Source organism: Panthera leo, chromosome E3, assembly GCF_018350215.1.
Source record: "Panthera leo isolate Ple1 chromosome E3, P.leo_Ple1_pat1.1, whole genome shotgun sequence".
Lineage (NCBI taxonomy): Eukaryota > Metazoa > Chordata > Mammalia > Carnivora > Felidae > Panthera > Panthera leo.
In genome coordinates, this window is record NC_056694.1 from 28921416 (window position 1) to 28943565 (window position 22150).

The 22150-nt window shown below is 56.8% G+C and overlaps 2 protein-coding genes across 7 annotated transcripts in view; one reads left to right on the top strand and one right to left on the bottom strand.

Annotated features, from left to right (window-relative positions):
* Positions 1 to 8177, top strand: part of PDXDC1 (pyridoxal dependent decarboxylase domain containing 1) — a 52013-nt gene extending 43836 nt beyond the window's left edge. For all 5 annotated transcript variants that reach the window (XM_042922958.1, XM_042922960.1, XM_042922956.1 and 2 more), the window contains exons 16-23: positions 220 to 325; positions 2089 to 2260; positions 3154 to 3272; positions 3572 to 3693; positions 4641 to 4733; positions 4828 to 4924; positions 5864 to 5968; positions 6436 to 8177. In XM_042922958.1, the coding sequence (XP_042778892.1) occupies positions 220 to 325; positions 2089 to 2260; positions 3154 to 3272; positions 3572 to 3693; positions 4641 to 4733; positions 4828 to 4924; positions 5864 to 5968; positions 6436 to 6710 (1089 nt within the window). In that variant the 3' untranslated portion in view covers positions 6711 to 8177. The remainder of the gene's footprint in view (positions 1 to 219; positions 326 to 2088; positions 2261 to 3153; positions 3273 to 3571; positions 3694 to 4640; positions 4734 to 4827; positions 4925 to 5863; positions 5969 to 6435) is intronic.
* A 555-nt stretch (positions 8178 to 8732) lies between these two features.
* Positions 8733 to 22106, bottom strand: NTAN1 (N-terminal asparagine amidase). 2 transcript variants are annotated; one of them, XM_042922961.1, is made up of 10 exons: positions 21955 to 22106; positions 15442 to 15544; positions 15300 to 15365; positions 14918 to 15026; positions 13164 to 13237; positions 11945 to 11998; positions 11384 to 11437; positions 10454 to 10551; positions 9475 to 9588; positions 8733 to 9074 (listed from the first exon to the last, which is right to left on the bottom strand). In XM_042922961.1, exons 1-10 carry the CDS (start codon positions 22033 to 22035, stop codon positions 8895 to 8897), a joined length of 933 nt encoding a protein of 310 aa, XP_042778895.1. In that variant the 5' UTR covers positions 22036 to 22106; the 3' UTR covers positions 8733 to 8894. The 2 variants fall into 2 exon arrangements, with proteins under 2 accessions (XP_042778895.1, XP_042778896.1); XM_042922962.1 differs by lacking the exon at positions 15442 to 15544 and having other exon boundaries at positions 21955 to 22022.
* Between the last annotated feature and the right edge of the window lie 44 nt (positions 22107 to 22150).

The following is a 22150-nucleotide window of genomic DNA, read 5'->3' on the forward strand; positions in this document are numbered from 1 at the left end:
TTCCTAGATTTGCCTACAATGAACTTGTATTTTTTAGTAATTAAAAACATAAAACTTAGTCTCTTTAAAAAAGAAGTTTCCGTAAGTAAGAGAATGAGAAGATTCAGGGAACCTCGCCCCGGGGAGTCTCTTGGGTCTGGGGCTGAGCGCATGAGGGCCTGTGGGGGGAGCTGGGAGTCCTCCGTGCGGGCCCTCGTCACTCTGCCCGTGTCCCCGCAGCTGGGAGAGCAGCTGAAGCAGCTGGTGCCTGCGAGCGGCCTCACCGTCATGGACCTGGAAGTGGAGGGTGTGTGCATTCGGTTCAGCCCCTTGACGACAGCAGCAGGTAACCAGCCATTCTCCACGGGTTGTCCTCCCTTGTTCCGGGAGCAACACTGACGTGTCTGTTCAGGTCCACGCTGTGGCCTGGTTTCCTTTCCCTTGTGATACTCTTTTTCTTTGAAGAGGCTTTTTCTTTGCCTTGGGGCTAAATTTGGGTAGACGAGCTTTCCAGCAGAACTTCCCAGAAGTAGACTTCTAAAGTCACTGGAGTTCCTGTGTTTTGGCGTCCTGTGGCCCTTCGTCTTCCCTTCCGTGGTTCTCCAGCCACACCTCACGTGAGACTCACCCGTGGAGCTTCGCCAGCTGCCAGCGGCCGGGCCCCACCCCGGGGATTCTGGTCCATGGGGCATGGAGCCCACGCGTCTCTATTTTTTAAAGCTCCCCTGGTGATTAGGGTGGACCAGAGAAGGTTGAGGGCCTCCACATTTAGGTGTTTGGGAAAGCGGTATAGCGGCAGGTGCGTGGGCTTGTGCGACAGAAAGTCTTGGGCGCATATACTTCTGTCGCCGCTTCACATGTGTGGGATCTTTAGCGAGCTTCTCCTCCAGGGCTGTTCCCGTGGCCTCACTGTAGCCGTGTGAAGATTGAAACCAGATCACATGTGTGAAATGTCTTAGGGGGACTCGTGTTTGCCATAGTGGAGTAGGTCTTAAAAATCAGATTAAAAATCTGATTGTCTTTTTTTCCAAGATGAAGATTTTCAAAAAATGTTTGCTGTTTTTTCATGGAATGTTTTCAACATTTTTGGAAAGATATTTACTCAAAGACCTCAGTATAGGGAAATGTGGGTAACTGTCCTGCCAAGAAAAGCCCATCATGAAGATGGCCGGTGGCATCCAGATCTCAAAGTTGGGGAGTAGCTGGGTGACGTGGGGCTATAGTTAGGACTGGTGGGAGAGTAGGACGGAGAGGTCGGGGAGTAGGAGGGGCTCTGGGGTGTGTGGCCCCCGGGGGAGCGAGGCTCGTAGGCAGGAGATGTGGGTGAGTGGCCTGGAGACGTGGCACCACCTGGCAAAGGGGACATAGGGGCTCGAGGGGCCCTGGGAGCCCGGCGAGGGGGACCACGCCGGGGAGTAGCCCGGGCTGAAGCCACTGGCATCCGAAGCAGCACCAGGGGAGAAGCCAGCCGCCCCTGGGGTCATCCCACTTCCAACACTGGGAGACCAGGCGCTGTAGGCCAGAGTGGCACCCTGGTTCCAGGGAGTCACGGCCGGAGAAATCCCTCCCGTGGGACTGGGCGCTGAGCCGAAGAACATGCCAGTGGGTCTGGCGGCCCCCAGGCCGGGCATCACGTACTGAGGCTTAGTGCAGTCACTTGCCACATTCGAGTCGCAAGCGAGGGGCAGCGAGGTGGGCTCCCTGCAGCCCCAGGGGCTCTCGGGCTGTCCTTGGTGCTGTTGTCATCACCCCGCCCTCCTGCTACCCCACACACACACCTGCCAGAATCCCTCTCTCCCCGGGATGCTACCGTGCGTGCCTCTTCGTAGCTTGCGCGAGGAGCCTTGTACGTAGACTCCGGCAGAGTCCTGGGCCGAGACTGAGTTTGCGTCACACGGAGGGGCTGGTCTTCGGTGCGAGACAGAACGGCGTCTGCGCCCGGATGCCACGTGCCTCAGTCGTTAACACCGATGTTCCCTATGGGCTTAGCGGCTTTTAGGTTACGCCTCTGCTCCAGCTCACGGGAGGCCCCGCGGCCGCTGACCTTTCTGACGGCGGAAGTGGGAGCCCTTCCTCCCGCTCTTCGCTAATGCCCGGGGTCGTTCTCAGTTTTAGGAACTCGGGGAGAGGACGTGGATCAGCTGGTAGCCTGCATCCAGAGCAAGCTGCCGGTCCTGACCTGCACGCTGCAGCTGCGGGAGGAGTTCAAGCAGGAGGTGACAGGGACCGCGGGCCTCTTATACGTCGACGACCCCAACTGGCCCGGAATAGGGGTTGTCAGGTACGGGTTCGGCCTCCTGGCGGCGGTTGACTCTTCTTAGCCGTGTCAAGACTGTTGGCGGGTCATTTTGTGGACCAGCTTGGAAATCGCAGGTGAATGTGTGAGGTCACGGTGTCGGTGTCCCCTGGAAATGCAGCGAGATGTTTTGGACACGTAGAAAAGCCCAGCACGGTGGCAGTGTGGACACCCTCGCGCTCATGCAATAGTTGTCGCTGTACTTTCTGTGCCGGCTCGCAGGTTACTGGGGGAGACCGTACGAGTGCACAGCTGACGAACGGTTACTACTGTGGGGTACGGAGCAGCACGGCTCCCTAAGACCGAGAACCAGCTCGCCGGTGGGGCACGCCGCTCGGTCCCCTGGAGTGCTGCGTGTACCCTTAGCCCTGTGCCTGCTTTCCTCTCCTTCCAGGAGGGAAGGCCCCTAATTGCTTGGCCTTTTTTTTTTTTTTTTTTTAAGAGAGCTAGCAAGCTAGCACAAGTAGGGGAGAAGGGCAGAGAGAGAGAGAGAGAGAGAGAGAGAGAGAGAGAGAGAGAGAATGAATCTTAAGCAGGCTCCACGCTCAGTGCAGAGCCCGACGTAGGGCTCAGTCCCCTGACCCTGGCATCGTGACCGGAGCCAAAATCAAAAGAGTCAGGTGCTCAACCGACAGCCACCCAGGTGCCGTAAGACTCTGTGATTCAATTACAAACGATGAGGCTTCCAGATCTGGCCTGAGCTTCGTGGACTGGAGACTTGTACCTTCCTTGCCTTGAGACGCTCCGAGTGGCTCCTGTGCCCATTTGTCTCACTCACCTTGGAAAACTTCAGTAGCTTATACTCTACCTGCAATCCTGTGTCCGAAGAGGCATTTGATCTTTTAGACTGAAATACTGTTATTTGATATTGTTTGTAGGTATGAACATGCTAATGATGATAAGAACAGTTTGAAGTTAGATCCGGAAGGGGAAAAAATCCATGCTGGACTCCTGAAAAAGTTACATGAACTGGAATCCGACCTTACATTTAAAATGGGTAACTACTACTTTTATAAGTCCACTATGAACTTCCAAAGGCTGTTTGCTAACTGGCTTAAAGGCCGTTGGGCTCTGTCTCCTCGGAAGAAATGATAGTTGAGTTCTTTCTAGAGTGAGCTAGCTCCCTTCCCCTTCTGCAGCCTCTTGGGGCACCCACGTCCTCATTAGTATCCTTGTCCTCACCCCATAAGGGAGGTGCCTTTGCGCGCGGTCATGCCGTTGTACAGGAGAGTGGCCCCAGGCAGCCTTCTGACCGAGGACTTGGGAGCCAAGGCAGGCGGTGGTCTCTTCCCACAGGCCCAGAGTACAAAAGCATGAAGAGCTGTATTTACATTGGGATGGCAAGCGACGACGTGGACATTTCTGAACTGGTGGAGACCATTGCGGTCACAGCTCGAGAAATCGAGGAAAACTCAAGGGTCTGTAAGACTAATCTGTGCCTCGTTCCTCTCCTGGGTCTTCTCTGGGCAGCCAGCTGGGGTCACGAAGGAGGAAGCTACCCTCAGAAATATGTGTTCGTTCCCAAAGAGTGCAGAAATGGTTCCAATGAGCCAAGCATTGTACCAGGAATCTAGAACCCCCCGAGCATTTGATGCAGTCCCTGCCCTCAGTGGGCTCGCGGCTCGGGGGAAGAGGTCCATGTAGCCACGTAGGGCGGTGAATGCCGTGGAGAAGTTAGGCGTAGCTGAGCGTTTGGGGAAGACGCAGTGGCATCTCCCTGACGAGGTGAGGGAAGACTGCAGTCGCAGCTGGACCCGGGGCTGCGTGAGGCACGTGTTTCGGATGACAGGACTTCCCGCCAGGGATAGACCTGCTTCTGCTGGCCAGCAGGCATGGAGACCTAGCTGGTGGACGTTCCGCAGACCAGACACGTGAGTCACTAGGAATCACTCAGGAGCAGAGGAGGGACGACAGCGGGATGGGTCTGAGGAGACAGGCATGTGTGGTGGCCCGTGGCTGTTAGGGAGGGGGAGAGCGGGAAGTCTGCCATGAGGCCGAGGAGCTGGCTTTATCGTTGGGTGGGCTTCCTGAAGTTTCTCCCAACCCGCTGTGTCACTTCTGATCCCATTTCCATGACTGTGACGCGTGTGTCTCTTTTCTGTGGATGTGACATTGAGATCATCGGGCAGGTGGTTTCTCCTCCTTTTCCTGGCAGATGGGGCTGGTCACCAAGGTGTCTCCTCCTTAGCGGGGCATTTTGTCCTCTTGTGTTCGCTCGCCAGTTTTACTTCATACCCTGGCATCCAGAAGTGTAGAATTCCGTTTACTAACAGTTTTGAAAGCGTCCCTGGTGCTGTGTTAATAGTTCTTCTAGGTCCCGGGCAGGAAGCTTAGACAAGTAATCCCTTTCTCGGTCCTACCACAGCTTCTGGAAAACATGACGGAGGTGGTTCGGAAAGGGATTCAGGAAGCTCAGGTTCAGCTGCAGAAGGCGAACGAGGAGCGGCTCCTGGAGGAGGTGAGGCTCGGCAGCAGACTCGCAGGGGGCATCGGGGGCGTCAGGCCGGGAGCGGGCCGGCGGGACGTTCACGAGCGGTGGTTCTGCTCTGCAGGGGGTGCTGCGGCAGATCCCTGTCGTGGGATCCGTACTCAATTGGTTTTCTCCAGTACAAGCTTCACAGAAGGGAAGAACCTTCAACTTAACGGCAGGTAGGACCACCGCCGCTCCGGGTCCCGTTGACCTTGTGAGTCGTGACCGGGTTCCCGGGATCCCCCACTCGAACCGGGAAGCCTGGTACGCGCGCGGCCCCTGCTCCTCCGGGGCTGCGTCTGTCTCGGGAGGCCTGGTGGGTCCCGCCGCGGCAGCACAGAAGCAGGTCCTCCCACCTCCCGCCCTGCCCCCCGTCCGCGGCAGACCCCCCTTCCTGCGGGCCGGTCGGAACGTGGCCACTCAGCTGTCGGGACTCTTCAGTGCCCCCGGCGTCGTGTTCAGTGCTGGGTGTCAGTCCTCCCTGCCGTCCCCGTGAGTGCTTTGCCCCAGGAAGGGGCTGCTGTGGAAACGGGAGGTGACAAGATTGTAGTCCAGTCTGTAGCCCTGGACCAGCTCATTTCGAACCAGGCACCCCGCAAGGAGGACTGGTTGCTGGGGTTTGGGGACGATGACGTGCACCTCCAGGTTCCCTTCTTCCCTGTGTTGGGGGGACAGTTCCCTGCACGTGCCCCCTCCCCCCCCCCCCCCCCCCCCCCCCCCCCAGGAAACCGTGAGCACACATGAGTGTGACAGAGGATCCGTGTCGCTCCGAGCGCCTGCCGTCAGCAAAGGGCCGTCTGGTCCCTGCTGCTACAGTACCGTTCCCACCGGGGCGTGGTCCCCAGGCACGCGTGGGCCACGCCGGAGCTGAGTGTGCCCAGGACACCTGGGGACGTGAGGATGAAATGCGCCGGCAGGGCTAGGCCTCGCGAGGGCGGCCACGAGGTTGGCTTTCTCCGCTTCGCGGCGCGCTTCCGTCGGCCGGGGGCTCTGCCCTGCCCGCCTGCGAGGCCCAACGGCCAGAGCGACTTTCTCAGGGAACGAGGCTGCGGGGGTTCGGCTCTCGGGGCGGCCGGAGCCGGGGGCCTCTGCATACCGCTCTCTCCCCTTCCTCGCAGGCTCCCTGGAGTCCACGGAACACACATACGTCTACAAGGCGCAAGGCGCGGGGGTCACGCCGCCACAGACGCCCTCGGGCACTCGCGCCAAGCAGAGACTTCCAGGTACAGCGCGTCTTCTGAGTTGATTAAGGCTGAAGAGAACCGTTGGTTCTCTTGGGAACACTTTCGTCTTGGGAGGCTTGTCCTGTTGGGTGTTACCTGTGTTCCTGCGTTTTCTTGGTGCTTTGACCCCATGTCCTGTTCCTCCTCACTGAGGACCAGCCGTCCCTGTAACCATTTCAGTAGCCTGGGGCTTCAGCCTGGGAGAACTTTCTCCGTGGCAGCCCAAGGGGGAAGTTCGGGTCTTGAGGACTGGCATCGTGTTTAACCTGGTGTTTACTCGCCTGAACTTCTCCTGACCGTGACCTTGGGAGCCTTGTCGGTGTCCTGTCGGTTCTCGTTTCTCACCTCATCACTTTGGAGCCTCAGAGCTGGGGGGCGCGGGGTGTCTCCGGAAGCAGTTGCGATTAAATAAAGCAACCACTTGTTGGACGGAGGGCTTTCAGCACTGTCCGTGGATCTTTCTCTAGGCCAGAAGCCTTTTAAGAGGTCTCTGAGAGGTTCCGATGCTCTGAGCGAGACCAGCTCAGTCAGTCACGTTGAAGACTTAGAAAAGCTGGAGCATCTGTCCGGGGTGCCGGAGCCAGATGGCCTGGAGCCTGGCGGCCCCGAGCCGCACCCCGGGGCTCCCCCTCCGCAGGAGGCCGAGCTGACGGGGGCCTTCCAGAACGGGGCCTTCCAGAACGGGGCCCAGCGCCCGGAAGATGACCGTCCACAGGTAGAAGAACCGGAGAGCTTAAGATAAAATCCAGTGTTTGCTTTGAGACTGTGCCGGGTATTGTTTCAGGGAAGATGAAGCTGTACTGAAAATGTGAGCCGTGCCACAGCTAATGCAAGAGAAATGACTGTTGTTTGTCCTTCGCTGGGATTTTTGCACAAATCTGTGCCTGAAAGCCAGGCTTTTTAGACGGGCAGTTGATTGGTCTCATTTGATGGGTCTGTAGCATGACAGCTGGGGTTCCTGCTCACGTCCTTGTAGGTGATACCATTTCTCCCCCACGTTCCCATAAACACTCATTGTTCACGAAGAACACTTAGAATTTCAAGTGCCTGCCACTTGAAACGCTCCCGCTTATTTTTCTAAAACCTAAGCGTAAGCCGTGACGAGGTTACATACAACTTTTCGTTAAGTCAGCTCTAGAACCTTCCGGGTCCTCTGTTGTGCTGCTGCACCGGAGAGGCAGCGCAGTCTCCGCCATCTGTTTGGGTCAGCGTTCAGTGTGGGCAGGCTGCGGGGGTACGGCGGGCTCGGGTTCGGCGCGATGCCGACCTGAGCCGCTCCCGCCGCCCCCGCCGCTGCTTCCGAGGTGTAGAAAGGAGCGTGCGCTCTGGCTGGGGCAGGGCCGTGGGCAAGCGACTTCTTTCTGCCCCGAGTCCATTCCTCCCTTTATATACTATTTGTAGACAAATTAAAGGATTATCTATCAAGAGTAACTGTAAAACTCTTGGCCATATATATGTATATTTTTAAATACTGGTAAAGCTTTTAAATTGGCACACAGATACACACTGTGCTCGTTTCTATGTTTAATATCTGAAAAGCCGACAGACGCGAGTCTTGACCTGATACTAACTCTGCTGTGGAGCACCCAGTTACGTTTCAACCCTAAAATAAGTATACCTTTGACCTGTTTTACATGGGAGTGTGTGTGGCTTCTCCCCACGAGCAGCTCACCCCTTTGGGCCCAACTCAGAGACAACCTGGGCCCTCGGTCTGGTGAAGCCAGACCACTGCTGAGATACTGGAACTGAGCGCTTAATTACTGCCTCTTTCTACTTTTCCAGAAGTCCTGCACCTCTTCGTTTTCATAGGTGAAGGTCCCTGAGCCTTTAGTCCAGCAAAGTCAAGCTTTGGGACGCCTCAAGACGGTGGGGGTTCACACTGGGCTGGGGACTGTCGTGTCGGAAGCCTTAGGTACACCACATTAAGCCTATAATTAGACACCGATTTGATGTGATTTCTGACTTTTGGCACTTGTCAAAATGCAACTTCTTTTTCGGTGCAGATGATTAAAAGTCTTCCCTGTTTATTTGGTGCAATGAAGTATAGCAGATAAAATGGGGAAAGGGGACATTATCACCTTTAACAAGATTAATTTTTCAATGTTTTTATATATATTTGGAATTGCTAAATTGGTTTTGCTGAAACAGAATTTCACCCTTAAGATACTGTTTGAATGTTGGTTTCAATAAAGGTTCTTGAAATTGTTAACCTGTGGGTTCAGTTCCTGAATGGTCATTAGGCAGAGCGATTCCCCCAAGGATAGCAACTTCAGAGAAACAAAGGCCTCGGAAAGTCTGACCTGCAGACATCGCGGTGTGGCCATTTTAATGACCTCACACCTAGAACAGACTTTGCAATGGCTTCGTGTAACTCTCACATTAAGTTGAGTCTCAGATTATTTTCTGTTGCAGAACAGTCTGATGAGATTCTGGTTTTCCTTCTGGGCTTTCCATCTCCTTCACCTGGAAGCGGAGTAGCAGTTGGAATTCATGCTCCTGAAATATTTGGGGGCCAGAAAACCCCTCTGTGAGATGGGTATGTTCTCACAGAATTCTGCTGCATTTGAAATACCATTTTTCAAACAAGCTTATGTACAATGTTCCCTTGATTCCCTAATTTGGCAGGAAGAGAACTACTTACCCCAGGTCTGAAACAGCGGCTTGCAGGATCACGCGGCAGGCGGCTCCTCCTGGGCCCTCGGTGCCGAAAGGCAAGGCCGGGCGTCCCCTTCGGCAAAGCAGAAAGCACACCTCGACAAATGCCTTCGCGAAAATAAGATTTTATTCTTAAAGTCGTTTGAAGGACAGTAAGGAAGGAGACCTAAGATTCAGCGGATGCGGATTCTGGTTCGTATTCTTTCCAGGCCCCACGGTCCCCAGGGTGGTGCCTCTCAGGCCAAAAGTTGCTCTTTGGTGATGCCCGTGTTTAGCTTCCTGGAGAAGGGATCTTTTCCCATAAACCATCTTCATTTTTTTTGTAGAGGAGAGCCTTGTTTCCGGGAAACAGTGCGTTGGTTGGAGATGGGTGTTTTTTTAAGAACATCAAGGTAGATCTAATATGTTCGACAAAGTGGGGTGGCTCAGCCAGAGGTGAAGTGGAGAGGTTCTGGAAAAACAAGATTCTGGGTCTGAGAGAGGAATAAGCTGGCTCTGTTACCCTCTTGACAAAGCTGTCGAAGTGTCTCCGGGTTCTTAAACAGTCCGGATGGTCTCAGGTCACCAAGTACACAGAAGTCGTAAAGTTACGGAAGACGGGAGGTGTACGGCGTTAACGAGGAAAAAGCAGTCGGCTGTGTCCTCCTTCGACCCATGCAAATGCCCGGCCAGGACCTTACTTATTCTCGGCTGATCTAGAGGTTAAATGGGGTCTGCCGAAGGCATCCTAAAAGCAAATCCCACCCACCGAAGGAAAGGCTGCTGTGCTCTCGCCTAAACCCGTCTTCTTCTTCTAGATGAAGAAACCAGGGTGCGGAGATTTAAGACCGCCCCAGCCTGTAAGTTCTCACCTCTAGTATTTGCTTATCATCTTGCTGCAGCCAGAAATCCACATGTGGAAATGGCATCCAGGAGTACGGTCCTATACGGAGTTGTTCTGTCTTTGCGTCGTAAATACTAATCATCTGAAAAAGAACATTTCGAGGACAATTCAAGGAACGTTCTCTGCTTCCCGAACCCCACCAACAGTGCAAGCTCCAGCGCAGTCCCACATTTACGTGGAGGGATGAGCTGCTTCAAATGGTCTAATTACCAAAGCCACTACTTACAGAGTCCTTCCAGTGTGTCTGCTATTGCACTTTGGGAGTAACGTACGCGCTTTTGTTTAGTCCTGACAAAAGTCCTCTGGGAAGACGGCATTTTTCTCACTTTGGTCGGAAACCTGATGCTCAGAAAGGACAGGCACTTTGCCCACAGCGACACTGCTGGTAAGCATGAGAGCTGGGACAGAAACCTAGGTGTGTGTGGCTCAAGTCCACGGTCCTCAATGCCACATAAAACACCTCCTCATTACTTATGCCCCAGCAACTAATCACCTTGCAACTTAAAAGCCCGCAGTGCCGGCTGCCCCATCAGGAGCAAGGAAAGTGCTTATTTGCCAATCAATTCCCTGAATTCCCCAATTTGTCAATGGTAGTTTTCAGCTTAACCGGCAACCCTGGCTTTTGGTTCCTGAGACTAAAACAAGTTCTGCATATTAGCTAAATCAAGGCTATTACCCTGCTCGAGAAACAGCAAAGGCATCTGACAAAGGTTAAAGGTTTGGCAAAACATCACCGTGAATGCAAACACTCTCCAACGAAAATGTCAACGTTCCATCAGTGAGGAATCTGAATGCGCCTTCTCTTTTTTCACACCTCTGCCTTCAAAGCGGAGAAGTGGGGTCTAGCTTGCAACAAACACAAACGTTTCGTTCCTGACGCCTATAAAACGTGAGGCTCTGGAGCGGGACGCCCCTTTTTTCCCCTTAGCACAGAGGGTCTCACTCACTGGGCCTCCTGTCAGAGCTCGGGCGGCACGCAGCTCCTCCTCCGGGCCTCGGTCTGGGAAGGAGGCTCTGTAAATCTCTGCAGTTTTAATGTTGACCGCTGTGGGGACAAAGAGGTCCTCCGCATGGACTGAAGGCACAAGTGGAAAGTTGGCACAGCCGCACCACGTCTACGGCCACGGGTGACCGAACGTGGCCGGTCGCCCCAAGAAGGGGAAGAGGGGTGTGGCTGGACCGCCGTCGCTGAGCGGCTGTGGCTTCCCCTTTGTGCAGACGGAAAGTGCCACCTTACGGCCAAGCCTGTGTCCGCCGGCGCCCCGGGCCCGACCAAGGGGCGACCACCTCCCCCGGGAAGCGCCAGCTCTTCAGGCCGGCGCGGGGCAACCCTCCCCGGCCAGCGCCGTGGCCGCGCCGGGGACAGAAGCGGGGCCTGGGGTGCTGTCCGGGTCTGGCGGTGGTGGTGGCACGTTCCCGCCGCGCACCTCTGCCAGGCTACAGGCAGTAGTACAGTGACCCCCTGTGCGCCCCGCTCGGCCATCGCATGTCGGGTGGAAGTTTCACCGGCTCTCCCCCTCCGGGGATCCGGGGCTGCGGCGGGAGAGCGCTCCGGCCTTTCCTCGGCCTGCTCTCTCCTTAGCAGGACCCTTATTCCCCGCCGGACCCTACCAGTCTCCCCGCTGTGTGAGGGGACCCCCTGCCCAGCCCCCGCCCCGGAGACTGGCTGGAGAAGGGCGAGCAGACGGCCCCGCTTCCCGGCCGCCACCTCGTCCGCCCCTGGTGGCCGTAGGGAGCAGACGTCTCTGTTTTGTGGGCAGCGGTCAGAGAAGGCAAGCTGCTTGCCGAGGGCCCCCGGTGGGGCACAGGGAGCCAGGGTCAAGCTGGCCCTGGGAGCACGGCCCGGCCTCCGGGCCTCCAAGAAACACACTACTTACCGATGCCATAGATGATTGGAAAGTGCTTTTCGTTTTCTTCCCGGTCATTTAGTTCTAACGAAACAAAGAAAAATTCTTTTTAAGAAGTGATTTTTAAGAAAAACTGAACAGTTGCTTTCGTTTTCTGTAACTGAGGCCAACAGGGAGCCCACACTGCAACAGGAGGAAAAAGGACACGCAAGGGACCGTGTTCCTGTTTCCCTGCCAGGTCCCACAGGAGCCGTCAGGTTTCCACCGAAACGAGTGCCGCGTCCCGAGTCAGCGCCTCCCGGCTCCCTACACGCTCAGCCACCAGCCACCTGCCAAGCGTGGTGGCGGGTGACTCCTTCCCAGGAGCAGAGGAAGCGTCTGAAAATCCCGAGGAAGGGAAGAGGGGCCGCGCTGAAGGGGGTGGGGGGTCGGGATGTCATCGGAGGCCGAGCGGGATTTGGGCCTGGGGGGCAGGCGGGCCACTGGCTGCAGAGGGCGGAGGGGGCTCTCCTGTGGCTGAGGGGCTCGTGCGCGAGGTCTTGCTTTAAGGGTGAGGGCGCCGGCTGTTGGGGGAAGGACGGCAGAACTTACCTGTCACACACAACGTCACTAAGTGAATGTCATCTTCTTGTCTGTCAAATTCACCTACAATGAGAAGTTTCAAAGTGGACGTCAGAAACCCGCTGAGCAAGTCAAGATGGGGCCGGGCCCTCTCCGTCCCGCTCCCGTTTCTGCCACAACCCGGCCCGCGCTCGGAAGCCAGATTCCTGTGAACTGACGCCAGGGAACCCGGGTGACAGGCACGTCCCTAGCCTAGAGCCCAAAGGAAACTGTGACCAAAGCTGTCCCTTCGTCTCTTCCTTCTCAGGAGTTTGTGGGGACAGCGGACTCCGAAAATGTTTACCCCTTACTTAAATAACTTTTTTTTCTTTTTACCAGCCATTCTAAAAACTTGATCACTGTAAAAAAAAAAAAAAAAAAAAAACGTGGAAAACACAGGCAAGTGTAAGTACATGGGTCTTTCACAGTACAAGGACACGGGCTTCTGATGCCCACAACCCCAGCAGTTAACAGTCTGTGTTTCTTTCCTACCGTCCGTGTACCGCCGAGCCCGTGCCTCGTAGACAACCTTATGGCCTGACTGTGTGGCCACGTGTGCTTTCCCGTGCGATTCACCTCTTCCCAAGCACTTTTTAATGGCTACGTAACAATTTCTTTGCTGACGGACATTAGACTGTTCGCTAACGTAAAGAATGTCGCCCGCATTTGGGCATGAATCTCCGTGCACACTGCAGATTATTTTCTTAGAACAGATTCCCAGAAGGGGAATTACCAGGGCAAAGGAGAGGAACCTTGTTAAGACTTAGGCCACGGGGCCAAATTGCTTTGCCGACAGGTTACAGCAACGTATGTTCCAGTGCCGTGTGCGTAGGCCCGCCTCGCCGTGTCGCGGTTAACACAGAACGAGGTCTTTTTTTGAATCCTCGCTAATTTAACAGGAAAAGGTGGCATCGTCGGCGTTTTACCTTCCTGCAGGTTAAAACGGACATCACTGCCCAGAGGGCTGGTCACCATCTTATTCACCGCTAGTGTTTACCGTCTTGGACCGTGTCCACTACCGTTTCCAGGAAAATCTCGTCCCCCTCCCATCGGCCCGTGAATCGTAGCTCCGTCCCTCCGTCCGAGTCCAAGCCGAGCCAGTCAGGCTGCTCCCAGCAGCTGCCCCGAGAGGCTGTGCGCTAAGTAGCGTTCTGATCCAAACAAAAGCGGGTGCAAGTTTTTATCAAAGTTGGGGAAACCGTGAACTTACTAAGAAGCTGATGAGTAAGTTTTTGTGACAACTGCCTGTCATCACTGAAGCCTCCCACGAGGTGCACTTCCAGCCTGGCAAAGAGACGGGACGGTGGTCAGAGGCCAGCAATCGGCCGCGGGGCGCCCTGGCTTTGCTCGGGACCTCGGTTCTCCGCCTCCACGAAGCCGCGCTCCGCAGCGGCGCTTCCTCCCGGGGCCTCTTCCGTGCCTCGCGGCGGGGAGGACGCGTCTGGGCGGCACTGGGAGAAACGGGGGAGGCTGCCAGGGCCGCCCGAGCCGCTGGGGACGCGGCCGGGGGCGCTGATCGCGGACGGGAGCTGCTCCTGCACACGAGCGGCCCCGATGCGGAGCTTAAGACGCTCCCCTCGGTTAGAATAGGGCTGTGGCGCACTGTTTACCACCCGGCGTGGGGTACTTCGAGAAACCTCTTCGGCATCTCAGCCTAAGGGGAACCGGGGTGCGGGGCCGGGAAGGGGGGCCGGCGGACCGCTCACCTCACTCTTGTCCAGCAAACCCGGAGCCAGGGACTGTCGCCTCCCAATTTCAAGAAGGGAACCAGGTCGGTTTCTACAGGCCATGCTTACCCCCCCCACACCAGCTTTTCCAGGTTTGGGGAACCCGGCTACTTCCCCGGGGTGGCCCTTCTGGGGACTGTCACTGCACACACTAGCACAGCACAGCTCTCAAAACTCCTGTGCTTGAGCCTGTATTCCGCCCCCCCTTGTCTGCGAGCCCCCTCGTCCACAGCCTGGGACAACCCGGGACCCTTCCTTCTACCGAGGGAGGAACCCGAACCGGCCAGAACTCGCATGAAGACAAGCATCACGTGGCCCCACACAAACACGAATGGGCCAGACGAGCCGCGGTCACCACGGCTTCGCTCGACACGGGGCCACGGGTTTGCCTTCCTGGTCTTGGTGCAGACCTTCGGGAACGACCACGTGCGTTCCATGGACAGACCAAAGATCCCTCCTGCCGCGTCTCAGCACCGCACCAGGGGGCCCAGCGCAAAATGACACTGCTGGCCCAGCCTATGTGACACTAGTGACACCAGGAAGAAGGGCCTCATTATTATTTTTGTTAAATCTCTAGGATTCTGAGAACGTGTAGATGACCGGGCTAGTCCGTTCTATGGCCACCCCAGACTTTCTCCCCAGCGAGGGGCAGGAGGGGGCACAGGGTGACAGCTGTTGGGAGGGGGCGGCCACCTGACGGGCCACTGTGGGAAAATGCACCCTCACCCGCACCCCCCTCCCCCCACCACGGTGGGTTCCTCCCTGCCTCGGGCTCCACGGTCCTTCCCACCCTTGAACACCCTGTTTTGCTTCCTGCCGGACTCCTTGCTTCAGGGCACTTCGGGGGCAGGTGTCTGTCCACTGGCCACGGCTATGGCCCCGACACCTGTAACAAGCTCCCCCTGGGAGAAAACACCCGACAAGCAGCTGCCGGAACGAACGAATGAAGAGAAGGCATCTGGGATTCGCTGACGCGTGAGCGAGCATCCCACGGTACGGGAGCGGAAACACAAGCGGAGGTTCCAAGTCAAAGCTTCATCCACAGGCCAGCCTGCACCCGCCACCTGGTCTGCTCGCTCCACGGCCACCGGCGAGGGGCCGACACTGTGCCGGCTCGGCCCCAAACGAACGAGCCGGTCGCTGTGGCGGTGACCTTCCATGCGGCGGCCACGGCCATCCCCTCTATGTGACAGAGCGCGGGGCCCAACACCACGGGACACGGGAACGGGGCGCTCACCTTCCACACGGAGCGTGGTCGGAGAAGGATTTGATGGAGCTCATGATCAGGGGGACCTCTGCTTTGGTGTCACTTCCGTCACAGTGGGTCAGGCAGGTGGCCCCGTTACCTGAGGCAAAGGGGGGAACGACTCCCATTACTCCGGGTGAGGGCTCCGTGCTCGAGCCAGATCTACTCCCGTCCCTTCAGACGCCTCCTCTGTCAATGCCCTGGAAGGAGACCCAGAAGGATCTGTGCTGCCCCGCCCACCCTTCTGACCCGGGTACCAGGGAGACGCCATGCAGACTGGGGGGGGTGGGCGGGGCAGGGCCCGGCTGCGGGCGGGACACCAGGAATGTCACGTGCAGAGACGCGACGCTGCCCTTCCTCTCGCTCGCCGTACCTGTGTGCCTCAGGACCACAATGTGACAGGTGGTGGCATCGTCAGAACCCAGGATGGAGATGGAGCCTGGTTGGAAAAGAGAGAAAATGAAACATCCAGTAGCCCCAGGGGGTGATGCCCGATTCACGGCTTCCTAACCTACCATCCTGCGGGGAGGCCGCTGCAAGCTCTCTTTGCTGAACATACAGAAGGCCCTGGGGTCCCACTTGCTGAACAGACTGACCTCTGAGAAGTCTGGCTCTTTCCTGTTCGATTAAAACAAGATAAAAGAGGGACGGAAATTAGTGATGAGTGGGTACCCAGAGGGGTGGCGAGGCCCGACTGCCCCTGGGCGGGAGGCGCACGCTCTGCGGGGTGCCACCAGGCGGAAAGGCCAAGGGAACAGGGCGGCGGCCACTACGGGTGGGGGGAGGCGGGGCAAAGGAGATGGTGAGCTCCCGGGCTTCGTTCCACCTGCGGGACCAGAGTGCAGGCCTTTCTCCTCAAGCGCAAGAGAACCTCCAGGGCTCTGCACCCGGGAAGGGAAGCCGACCATCGGCCCCAGGGCCCGGCCGGCTTGGAAAGCACGGCCCTTGTGCAAGAGAGGCAGACACCGTCTCTGCCCCCGAGCTGGTCGTCCCCACGCTGGGAATCTGGACCGGGGAACCTCCCTCCCCCACCAGCGCACACACCCGGGTGGCTCGGAACGACAGAGGTCAGTTATGCCGAAGAGACTCACGCTATCGCACAGTCAGGAAAAATGAAGACTAGGAAAAATGGTTTTGAAATGCAAACTGACAAAAAGTATAAAAAAAAAAAAATCTTTGGAAGTTATAAGTAAGGGCGCCTGGGTGGCTGAGTCGGGTAAGCGTCCAACTTTGACTCAGGCCATGATCTCGCGGTCCGTGAGTTCAAGCCCCGTGTCGGGCTCTGTGCCGACAGCTCGGAATCTGGAGCCTGCTTTGGATTTGGTGTCTCCCTCTCTGCCCCTCCCCCGCTCATGCTCTGTCTCTCAAAAATGAATAAACGTCACAAAAATTTAAAAGTTGTAACTCTGCGGTGATGACCACAAGGCTCAAGTGTTGCCACGTGGGAGGAAGCACGAGGAGATTCACCCGCACGGCCACGGCCACGGTCAGACAGGGCAGACTGAGCGCGTTGGCATTTGCTCTTGCCTTGTCCTGACTCTGTAAATGTGCTATGATAGAGCCGTGACCGACGCAGACGACCAGAAAGGGCCCGTCCTGCATCCGCAAATTCATGAGAAGGCTGTGTTGGAATCAGGTGTCCAAACCTTCTCTCACTTCGTATTGGCAGAAATTCTTACGCAGGAAGCCCTGAGTCGTGGGTGCAAGCGTTGCCTCGCCGCACTGTGCCCCTGCAACTAACAGATCACTGTAGGTCAGCTGTACTGTAATTCAAATTTTTTTTAAAAAGCCTTCCACACTGGGGCGCCTGGGTGGCTCGGTCGGGTAAGCGGCCGACTTCGGCTCAGGTCACGATCTCGCGGTCCGTGAGTTTGAGCCCCACGTCGGGCTCTGTGCTGATGGCTCAGAGCCTGGAGCCTGTTTCAGATTCTGTGTCTCCCTCTCTCTCTGACCCTCCCCCGTTCATGCTCTGTCGCTCTGTCTCAAAAATAAATAAACGTTAAAAAAAAAAAAAGTCTTCCACAGTAAACTTCAAAAGAAAAAAAAACTCACGTGGTCAGATTCTTCAATGAAAACAAACTTTTCAAAAATGTCAGACTGAGGGGCGCCTGGGCGGTTCTGTCAGATAAGCGTCTGACTTCGGCTCAGGTCAAGATCTCACGGTTTATGGGCTCGAGCCCCGCATCGGGTTCTGTGCCGATGGCTCAGAGCCTGGAGCCTGCTTCAGATTCTGTGTCTCCCTCGCTCTCTGCCCTGCCCCCGCTGGTGCTCTCTCTCAAAACTAAAATGTTAAAAAAAACAAAAATGCCAGATCGATACAAGAAATTACATCACACGGGGTACACAGATGGGTCACTACTTCCTCCTGACTTGCAACAAGTCGACTCAAAGAACAGACTGCGACCCAAATGCGCAAACCCAGAGGAGGTAGGTGGGGTCCGGCCAGGACCCCGGCTTCACGGTCTCAACGGGCCGCTCGCCACGGCTGAGCATGGGTGCCCAGTGAGGCTGGCACTTGCTTGATCAATAAGACACAAGATATATAAAAAAGAAAGAAAAAAAAAAGATCAGCTTGATTCGTTACCCAGAGTTTTCTTCTCTTAATACACTCTCATTAACTGGAAGCAAGGCAGCCATTAGCACGACGGCGGCTCCTCAACAGAACAAACGAGAAGGAGTAAGTGGGAGTAAGTGAGCTGCCGTGTCAGTCGGCCAGGCTCGGCCGCAGCGGTCAGGGAGGAACTGGCCGTGACTCACGGTTCTGCAACTCGGTAAACACCTCGCCTCCCGGGTGCTCTGCATGTCACACGCTCGTCACCTCACCTTGATTCGAAATTAGACGCAGGACAGCGCGCACTTTCCGTTAGCCCCGGGACACTTACCTTGGCCTCTGTGCTTTCGGGGGCAGGGGCGGGGGGGGGGGGGGGGGGCCGGGCCAATGGGGGCCACAGACGTCCACGCTGGGGCCACCACCCCAAAGGCAAAGCCGTGTGTGCGCGTGAACTGCCACTTGCGTGCTCGAGACCAAACATCCCAACGGCCCAGCTCCCCCCGCCCTCGCCCTCCCCACCCTCTTCCCCCCCTTCACCCTCTCCCCCCCCGCCCCCCAGTGTCCCAGACAGACAGGAGCATAAATTATCAGAAGAGATGATGCCGCAAAGCGAAAAGAACATGTTGTTTTGGTTTTCCGCTTTTAAGGAATGAAAAAAGTTCAGCCAACTTCTCCTCTGTGGAAAAACACAGAGAGCTTCTCCGTCAGTTCCCATCCCTCCCCGAAATACTGGCCAGCCTTCTGGGCCTCTGATACTCTCTGGACACTAACGTTCACGAAAAGAGCCTCTTGTCCGGAGTCCCTCCCTTCCCAGCTCCTGTCCCACGGCGCTGCCCTCCTAGGCGAGGGCTCGGCAAACTTTCCTCCGAAAAGGGCCGGAGAGGAACTATTTTGGGCTCTGCTGGGGTGCGGTCTCCTGTTGCAACCACTAGGCTCTGCTGTGTAGCCTGAAAGCAGCAGGGACAACACGTAAACAAACGGATGTCGCCGTGTCCCCAAAAGACTTGATTTATGGGCGCCACGGAAATCTGAATTAACTTCACAGAATTTCACACGTCACGAAGTAATACTATTTTTTCTTAACGGTTTTCTTTAATTATTGAGAGAGACAGAGAGAGAGAGAGAGAGAGTAGGGGGAGGGGCAGAGACAGAGAGAAGGAGAGAGCATCCCAAGCAGGCCCCACACTCGGTGCGGAGCCCGGCTCGCGGCTCGAACTCCCCAGCCTTGAGATCATGACCTGACCTGACCTGACCTGAAAGCAAGAGTCAGACACTTAACCAACTGAGCCGCCCAGGCGCCCTGAAATAGTGTTTTTTTGATTTTTGTAGCCCCGCCACTTAAACATGTAAAAACAATTCTTGGCTGACGGGCTGTCCACACGTGACCTCTGGCGTGGGGCTGGGGCCGGAGGACCCCTAATTCCCCAGGCACTTGGGACGAACGATCACGTGCCCCTTCCCCCCGCTGCTCTGTTCGGTCCGCTCTTCACATTCTCCACCTCCGGGAAAAGGGGATCGTGCCGTCTGCTCCTCAGGTCGTGTGAGCATTAACGGACGGCAGGCTTGTCGTGGGTGGCTGTCGCCAGGCCCGCCCGGGTCCCGACCCCGGGGTCCCCCGTGTCCACGCTGCCCTCCCCGGTGGCTGCCAACATCACTGCTTCAACACACGGCTCTGTCACAGCCCCTTCCCTGCTCAGAAATCCTTGCAGTCCAGCGATATCACTGGCAGGAATAATGACAGGGGTTTATAAAGATTCAGCTCCTTGACTGTTCCTAACGCAGCAGATTTATAAATATCCTCCGTGCTTAGAAGCAGGAACTAAGTTGCGGTGCGTTCGTATGGCGGAATTCTACGGAACCACACTTAAGCCAACGCTGCTGGCCGAGCATCCGGTGACCGGCTGAGAGCAAAGGCTCTCGGACAGCACGGCCCAGAGGAACTCTGTGCGGTGACGGCAGCCGTCTATTTCTGCCCCGCCTCGTACGGTAGCGACGAGCCCCACGTGGCTGTGGGGCACCTGGAAGGTGGCTGGTAGGACTGAGGAAGTGATTTTTACATTTTCTTTCGCCGTCGTTACATGAAAATCGCCTTACATGGCCGGGGCCACCGCACTGAGCACTGCAGCGTTCTAGACTCAAAGGCACCCTGCCAGGGTCCCGACGGGGACTTCGCCACTTTGGGGACATGGGACCCTGGGCAACCCGCTTCCACCTCTCTGCGCCTCACAGTCCTCATCTGTAAAATGGGAACGGGAACGGCGCCTGCTCCCGGGGGCTGGGCAAGTCCCACCGAGTCACGGCCGTGACTATTCTGTGCTGGGCGTGGCTAGGGACAGGCTAGTAACCGCTGGTCCTGCATGTGACAGGCTGTGTGGCATGAAAAAGACACATCGCAGAACAGAAGAGGTAGTATGTTCTCGTGTCTAGAAGGGTCTCATTCCCCACAAAGAAAAACCTCTGAAAGGGTGTTTGCCAAAATATGAATAACGGTAACGCTCACAGATGATTTTTCTTCTTTGTGACGCTTCTGTTTTCTTTTCTCTTACAAAGGGAAGACGCGACTTGTAGAAAACAAGCCATGAAACTTTTCATCTCCCCCTCTTCCTTGAAAGATCCACCAAAACCCCTCTAATCCGGGTGCGACCCACCTCCCTGGGTTTACCTTCCACCCTCCCCTCACCCTCTCTGCGCCAGGGAATCTGGCCAGTCCACCTGTCCTCGGGGCGCTTCCCCCCTGCGCTCGGTGGCAGTCTTGCTTGCTCACCTAGAATGTTCTCTCCTTCCTCCCCGCTCGAATCCCTCCCAAGCTCCCTCCCATGAGTCCACCCTTCTTCCCTAAGACTGCTAAGTGACCCGTCCCCCAGGTTCCTGTGATGCAAATCGGCCCCCAGGACACGGCCTTTCCTTTCAAGAGGGCAGGCCACCCTGGCCTGTCACATCCCTTCCCCCCCCCACCCCCCCCCACGGACTGTGCTGCCTTGGACACTGATCTTTCTATCACAGAAACTTCCCGAGAGACATAAAGATAGCGTCACCTTAACTCCTTAGGCGGCTGAAAGTTTCTCCCCTTGGTGAGTCCTACTCGGACTTCATTCCTTCACAATGTGCGGGCAACGTGGCCCAAGGAAAGTGCTTACCGCAGGGCCTAGTGTCGGCTAAGTGCCCAGGAGGTGCTGGCTAAGATGCCTCCTGTTTTCCCGAAAGGGAAGCTGCGAATCACAGCGTGGTCCCCTTTTCCCGGTAACGCCTCAGCCTTCAGGTCATTTTCAGGGGTCACTGTGCTCATTCGTTTATATAACAAGTAAATTACAAAGTGCAGATTCATTGCCAGCGGCTGCCCCAGGCTCTAAGGACACACACAGTGACACATACTTCGTCTGCCTTCAGGAAGCTTACGTTCTGGGGGACAGATCAAGGGACAATAGAAAAGAAAAAAAAAAAAAAAAAAAACACCTATGCAGACAAAGTGATTACAAACTGCGCAAGGGTCCCAGGGGAAACCTCAAAAATACCTTCTCCGAGCCTACAGACTGTCAAGTTCCTCTGCTTCCCAGTTCAGAGGGAAAAGGGGCGTTCTTCCTTTAGGGCACTTAACAGTTTGCGTATTCGAGCCATTTGTGATTAGAAACCATACCCTCTAACTAGGCTGTAAAGCAGTCCGCCCCGATTGTAGGAAAGAGGTCGACACGGCGCCCAACATACAGTGGAGGCTCAGCATGTCCCTCCAATCAATGAACTGACCGATTTCCCCCTAACTAGATCCGGGACGAGGGGAAGGTTTGGACTCAAGAACCCCTTTCCAAACTGTCTCTGCACAAGCACGGATTAGGGGTTCGGAGACCTATTTGAGGACAAAAGCAGGAAGACAAAACCCAAACCCTTCCATCAGGGCGTGGTCCTCAACACGGCTCAGCTGGGGAGAAGCAGGGCCCTTTCTTACGGCTAAAAATACCCGGAGGCCCGTGGGGAGGGGGAGCCCGAGGGAGCGGCCGGGTGCCCCTGCCCGAAGCCCGCTGGGGGAAGCCTTTCCCTGCGGTGTGCGGGCCCCCGTGAGAGCCCCCGCGCAGGGGCCCTTGCCCCGGTTGGCCTCAACGTGCAAGCCCGGCTCGGAGCGGGAACCCGCCTGCCCAGGGTCGAGAGTCCCCGGGCACCCTCCAGCCACGGTGCTGTGCGACCTCGGGCAAACCGCCTAACCTCTCTGGGCCGCCGGCCCCTCCTCCGGCAAAGAGAGGCCTCGGCACGTGCCCCCGGAGGCCCAAGGAAGGTGAAAGCCCCACAGATGCCTCGAGCAAAGGCATAAGATCGCTGCCGGCGGCCGGGGCTCCCGACGTGCCGAGAGCTGCTCGGCTGCGCCAAGTTTAAACCCTGCCTCGGGAAGAGCGGCTGGAGGCGGCGGGGTGAGGAGAGTCGGGCGCGTCCGGCAGGTCCCCTCGGGCCCTCCTCGGGGCACCCCCCCCCCTCCCCGGGCCCTGCTCACCTCCAGAAGCGGGTGGGCGCGCACGAGGTCCCCCGCGGACTGCGGCAGCCGCACTCGCCGCCCCTCAACTAGCAGCGGCATCGCGGAGGCGGCCGCCCCGGCAGGCCCAGGGAGGCGGCGGCCTCCCCAGCCCCGGGCCGCCCGCGGCCCCCGCCCCCGGGCCGCCCCGCCCCTCCCCCCCCCGCGGGCGCCGCCG